The sequence below is a fragment of the Triticum aestivum genome, chromosome 1B, assembly GCF_018294505.1.
Source record: "Triticum aestivum cultivar Chinese Spring chromosome 1B, IWGSC CS RefSeq v2.1, whole genome shotgun sequence".
Lineage (NCBI taxonomy): Eukaryota > Viridiplantae > Streptophyta > Magnoliopsida > Poales > Poaceae > Triticum > Triticum aestivum.
The window spans coordinates 232,456,667-232,462,935 of record NC_057795.1 but is presented as its reverse complement, the minus strand read 5'-3'; the positions used below and the strand labels follow the sequence as shown (position 1 = coordinate 232,462,935).

General features: G+C 46.4%; 1 protein-coding gene across 2 annotated transcripts; it reads left to right on the top strand.

The window, feature by feature from the left end:
* The first annotated feature begins 1,077 nt into the window (after positions 1-1,077).
* Positions 1,078-3,679, top strand: LOC123117326 (probable serine/threonine-protein kinase PBL16). 2 transcript variants are annotated; one of them, XM_044538105.1, is made up of 5 exons: positions 1,078-1,486; positions 1,758-2,064; positions 2,300-2,435; positions 2,526-2,786; positions 2,875-3,679. In XM_044538105.1, exons 2-5 carry the CDS (start codon positions 1,978-1,980, stop codon positions 3,303-3,305), a joined length of 915 nt encoding a protein of 304 aa, XP_044394040.1. In that variant the 5' UTR covers positions 1,078-1,486; positions 1,758-1,977; the 3' UTR covers positions 3,306-3,679. The 2 variants fall into 2 exon arrangements, with proteins under 2 accessions (XP_044394040.1, XP_044394043.1); XM_044538108.1 differs by having other exon boundaries at positions 1,081-1,486; positions 2,882-3,303.
* The last annotated feature ends 2,590 nt before the right edge of the window (positions 3,680-6,269 follow it).

Genomic DNA, 6,269 nt, shown 5'->3' with positions numbered 1-6,269 from the left:
GATCTTCTCACATGGAGGTCTTGATCTCCATGGGAGATGTGATAGATAGGAGCAAAGCTCTATAGATCTCACAAAGTTATTTGCTAACCCTAGCGAGAGGTAGGGGATTGTCTATTTATAATCTAGTACGGAATAAGTGAGAGGGGGAGGGTTACATGGGCCTTTGGCTCGGCTCTGCACACGCAAGCGCCGGATGTCCGGGGGCATGCGGGATGTCCGGCTCAACTTGGGGCGCCGAATGACCGGCCAGGTGATGGCCCAATTCAGAAACGGTTCTGGACTCCTCTGGACGGATTTTCGGGGAGGCGCCGGATGTCCGGCCTGTCACGGTACGCCTGATGTCCGGCCGTTGTAGCTTTAGCAGGCGCAGGTTCTTGGAGTTCGCGTTGGACATGGAGGCGTCGGATTTTTGGGCTGAGGTTGGATGTCCGACCGGTGTAGCATTTCAGTGACTCCACTTGAGGTGTTCTTTCGTTCGCATCTATGGTGGCTTGGCCTTCGTCCCGAGTGTCTCCGAGGTTGTCTTTTTGATACCTAAGGACAGATAGCATTTCCTCTTGAGGTAGTAGCCATGTCTCAAGTGACTCAAATGGAAGTTCATTAAGCAGAGATGTCACCTTAGTCTCAATAGCTCTTGCACGTACCCTTGTTATCGGTCCGCTTCGGTGCTTGGGATGATGATGACGCATCCATGAGGATGGCCGTAGGATGCTCCGCATCATATTGGTGCAGAATCAATGGTGAATTGATGATGTTCATAGGGTGCTCCGCACCACCTTGTATGATAGATAATCAATGGTGTTGTATTGTATTGGCAATTCAAGCGAAATTGGCACATGAAATGCCTGTACGAACCAAACATGGATTCGTGCTCACGAATTATGCTCTCCTGGTGTAACCGGCTACCAGAAACAGGCCAACTGCCTTGCATAATTGCAAATTTTATATGCTTTTACCTAGCGTTTGATTAGTGGTTTCTCATGATTAAAAGTATAAAGGGAAGAAAGTGATGGTTCACTTGAATCGTACTACTGCCTTTTGTTTGTTTTTCTTTTCGTTTCTTTCCTTTCTCCTCTTGTTGAAGTAGTAGTACCAAGTACCGATCCTCCTCCTCGGGTCTCTCTCTCTCTGTGTTCATTCATTCCTCTTTCGTCTGTGACCAACTTTTCTCTCCGTGGGCCTTTGGCCCTTTCCCTGTTTCGTTTAGGACGAAAGCTGGTTTGATCGTCCGGACTCTCGTCAACTCTTGAGCCCTGCATATAGACATAGTGATCGTCTTCTTCCTTTCTTATCAGGATACTCGCTCTGCTTCCTTCTCTATTTTTCCAGTCTTTACCTCTGTACCATCTTCTTCTTCCTCGGGCTGTTCTTGGTGGCAGAAATAGGGGAGAGAGATAGATATAGAGGGAATAAATACTCTGTCTTATGGGCAACTGCTGGTTTCGGGGGAGTTCCTACATTAACAGGGTCTCCACTGCAAAGTCAGGTGAGTAATACTCCTCTTCCTTGCTGCTCTGCTTTCTAAGTGATCGTTATGCGTGATCCACCGCCCTCAGATTCAGAAATTTGATTTCGTTTTTTGTCCGAACCGGAAGTCCTGATTGGGCACTCTATTTCAGTATTCTATAGGCAAATGGATTATTTCCTGAAATTTTGACCACCCACTACCACTAGCTCCAGCAAAATCCATTATTTAAAGAGAGATAATTCAGTTGGCGTGGTGATGGTATTGACAGTTGTGGTACGTACGTGTGCAGAGACTCCCAAGATCCAGAGCCCATCGGAGAGGGACCGGAGCGATGAGAGCAGGCTGCCGTCGAACGCGAGGGAGGTGGAGGCCATGCAGCTCGACTCGGCGGCGCGGAACCCGCTGACCGCCTTCTCTTTCGAGGAGCTCCGGAAGGTGACCAACGGGTTCCGGCAGGACTCGCTAATCGGCGGCGGCGGCTTCGGCAGGGTGTACAAGGGCGCCGTGGTATGGACGGCGGCGGAGACGAGCCCCTGCAGGTCGCCGTCAAGGTGCACGATGGGGATAACAGCTTCCAGGGCCACAGGGAGTGGCTGGTCAGTCTCTCTAATCGTGACACCTACATTTTGTTTTCAAATTGGCACCTACACTAATTAAACTCTCACAAATCTTTACTACTCCTACTAGTGTTTATTTCCATAATAAATGTAGTAATTTTTTTGAGGTAACATAAATGTAGTAATTGTAAGCGTGGTAGGTGCAGATTTTGGTTGTACGCCTAGCCTGACAAGCATCTATCTTGCTATGCCTTTTTGTGTCGAGATTATGTAGGTGGAGTTGATCTTCTTGGGCCACCTGTCGCACCCAAACCTGGTGAAGCTAGCGGGCTACTGCTGTGAGGGCGAGCACCGGGTGCTGGTCTACGAGTACATGCCGCTCGGTAGCGTGGAGTCACACCTCTTCTCACGTACGTAGGCGTACCACCTTCATTTTCCACACTTTTAGTTTGGTGCGTGTCCAGAGCAGGTGCGATTGATGGATGTGGTTTTCATTTCAGGGGTGATGGCGCCCCTGGCGTGGGCGACGAGGATGAAGATCACGCTGGGCGTGGTGAGGGGCCTGGCTTTCCTCCATGAGGCCGAGAAGCCCGTCATCTACCGCGATTTCAAGACCTCCAACATCCTCCTCGACCATGACTTCAACGCCAAGCTCTCCGACTTCGGCCTCGCCAAGGATGGCCCCGTCGGCGACATATCCCACGTCTCCACCCGCATCATGGGCACCTACGGTTACGCCGCCCCAGAGTACATCATGACAGGTGCCATGCCAAAAATAGAGAGACTACAAACTCAAATTAAGCTCGATCATATATACTTGTCTGGTGGCTAAATTGATTTGACTGAAAGCGATTAGGGCACCTGACGGCGATGAGCGACGTGTACAGCTACGGGGTGGTGCTGTTGGAGCTGGTTACGGGGCGCAAGTCACTGGACAAGTGTTGGCCGATGCGGGAGCAGACGCTGGCGGACTGGGCGTTGCCGATGCTGATGCACAAGAAGTAGGTGTTGGGGATCCTAGACCCAAGGCTCGGCTCCGACGACTACCCCGTCAGGTCCGTGCAGAAGGCGGCCATGCTCGCGTACCACTGCCTCAGCAGCAACCCCAAGGCGCGGCCGCTCATGCGCGACATCGTCGCCTCCCTCGAGCCGCTGCAGCAACTGGAGCTCGTGCCCGCCAACTTGTGATCCTCATTTCAAGTTTTAGTCCAGGCCTTGCTGGTGTTGTCAGATCCATCGCCTCTACTTCAGCTCATAGAAGCAGACTAGAATTCATGTGAAAAAAATTGTGTGTGATTGCCTAGTATAGCAGGCAGGCAGGTGAAGTGTTCTTGATGCTATAAATGATTGTACATTCTTCCGAGTTGTGGACCCTAGAGGTGTGCGGGTGGAAACGGACTCTGATAGTTTGTCAATATCCTTCCTTAGTTCCTTGGGCACACATCAAAAAGACCTGTAAAACCCTCTTGATTTTTTGTTACTCGTAGGTGTGTATATCGGATTTTTTTTGTTTTTTGAAATGGAATACCAACATGAAGCCGATCCTCTAATTTGCACGAGGCAAGTCGGGAAGCTAAAGTGCTCTTTTGTAAAAAAGAAAGAAGGGGAAAGCAAGTTAGAGTCCTTTTGAAATTGAACTGGAACTGTTGAACAAGCTAAATGAATCTTTTGAAAATTGAAATTCGTATGTTAAAAGCTGAAACGGATCTTTTGAAAAATGAACTCAATATTTAAAAAATTGAAATGAACATTGTTCATGAAACTAGAGAGTCCTTCCTAAGTAAGAGGATCCGGCACCCACAAACGCTGGCCACCCGCCCCATTACATTCCATGAAGGACATCATACATGCCTGATATCCTCTCGACGTGAGCCAAACGTTGTCAGAGCATGGGTTAACATTTACAATATCAAGGGGTATAACTAAAAGGTAGAGAAGTAAAGTTCATTGCAGAGAAAAGACAGATTTTGATAGAGCAGGCTTATCCCGATCTTTCAATGAGGGGTAACTATCTTTTTGGTGGAGTAGACTTTCACGATCCGACTACGAACGTGTGAAGACGTCGTGCCTTAGCAATTGTTAAACCAACTTTCCGAGATTACTAACAACAAAGGAGCATGATCAACCTGACCACGAAGGCCTAATTCCTGCATGCAAATGAAGAACAAGAAAGTACTAAGATTGCAATCTGGATATTGCGAATTAAGATGAAAGCTTCATTGATAAAGTTTGCGGTTTCGTGAACATCTTGGCCTGGTCGTTGGACACAAATAAAGTACTTAAGTTGCGGCTATGGCAAACTTTTATCTAAACAAAACGCAGGTCTAAAAGAATGCCCTAAGGGTTGTATTTATATGGACACAGAGTGGAATTTCGTACACCCTTGGCAAGGTGGGGCTAAATTCCGTCCTAAGTAATTTTCCCTATCAATACGGACTATAAAAACAACCTGTGGTCTGGTGATGAACCGCAAGTATCAATTGTAGCCCTTTTCAATAAGTAAGAGTGTCGAACCTAATGAGGTGCAAAAAGAAATGATAAGCGGTTTTCAGCAAGGTATTCTCTGCAAGTACTGAAAGTGGCGGTAACAGATAGTTTTGTAGCAAGGTAATTCGTAACAATTAACAATAGTAACAAAGTGCAGCAAGGTGGCCCAATCCTTTTTATAGCAAAGGACAAGCTGGAATGTTCCCTTATATGAAGCAAAGCGTTCTCGATGACACATGGGAATTGTCGTCTGGTCACGTTCATATTGTTAAGTTGATTCGCATTCACTACTTTGATCATTTGATATGTGGGTGGACCGATGCCAGGGTGATGTTCTTACTTGAACAAACACCCCTCTTGTGATTACCCCCACTCGCAAGCATCCACAAGTACGAAAGAAGGATTAACATAAATCTAACCATAGCATGTAACATATGGATCCAAATCAGCCCTTTACGGAAGTACGCATAAGCTAGGGTTTAAGCTTCTATCACAGTCGCAACCCATCATCTACTTATTACTCCTCAATACCTTCCATTAGGCCCAAGTATGGTGAACTGTCATGTAGTCGACATTCACATGACACCAGTAAAGGAAGAACAACATACATATCATCAAAATATCAAACGAATACCAACTTCACATGATTACTTATAACAAGACTTCTCCCATGTCCTCAAGAACAAAAGTAACTATTCACAAATCATATTCATGTTCCAGATCAGAGGTGTATGGAATATGATTGAGGATCTGAACATTTAATATTCCACCAAGTAAACCAACTAGCATGAACTATAAGATGTAATCAATACTACTAGCAACCCATAGGTACCAATCTGAGGTTTTGGGACAAAGATTTAATACAAGAGATCAACTAGGGTTTCAGATGAGATGGTGATGGTGAAGATGTTGATGAAGATTGGTCCTCCCACTATGAGAGGATCATTGGTGATGTCGATGGCTTTGATTTCCCCCTCCGGAGGGAAGTTCCCCCGGCGGCGCTCCGTCGGAGAGCAAACGGGCTCCTGCCCAGGTATCGCCTCGAGACGGCGGTGCTTCATCCCAAAATTCTTCTTCTATTTTTTCTAGGGTAAAAGCCCTCATATAGTAGAAGATGGGCACTAGAGGCCAACTGTGGGCCCCAAAAGGCATCAGGGCATGCCCTCGGGGTGGGGGCCCTGTTGTCTTGTGGGAAAATGGTGGCCCCCCTTTGGCATTTCTTTGCTCAGTATTTTTTATATATTCAATAAAAAATTCTTGTGAAGTTTCATGTCATTTGGAGCTTTGTAGAATAGCTATCTCTGTTGTAGCTCTTTTAGGTCCAGACTTCCAGCTGCCGGTAATTTCCCTCTCCATGTAAATCTCGCAAATTAAGAGAGAAACAACATTTTAATTGCATCATAAAGTGGAATAATGACCAAAATCATTATAAATAACAGTAAGAAAACATGATGCAAAATAGATGTATCATCTGGTATTTCGAAATTACATAGGGCTGGCCCAAAAGTGAGGTGGCACGGCACCTATATATGTCTACGGGCGAAAATAGGAAGTATGGTCTTTGTATATTTCGTCTGTGCCTCCTCGCATCATGACGATAGCCTCAGTGTTGTAGAATCTTTGCCTGGAACGCCCTTGGCAACCCCTATGCGCCTGCCTTGTTCTCCATGCTTGATCATGCTTCAATGTTCATCCTTCTTCTCCATGCTAGGTCGTTCCTTCCTAATTAATACCAACTTATCTAATTTAGGCAACAT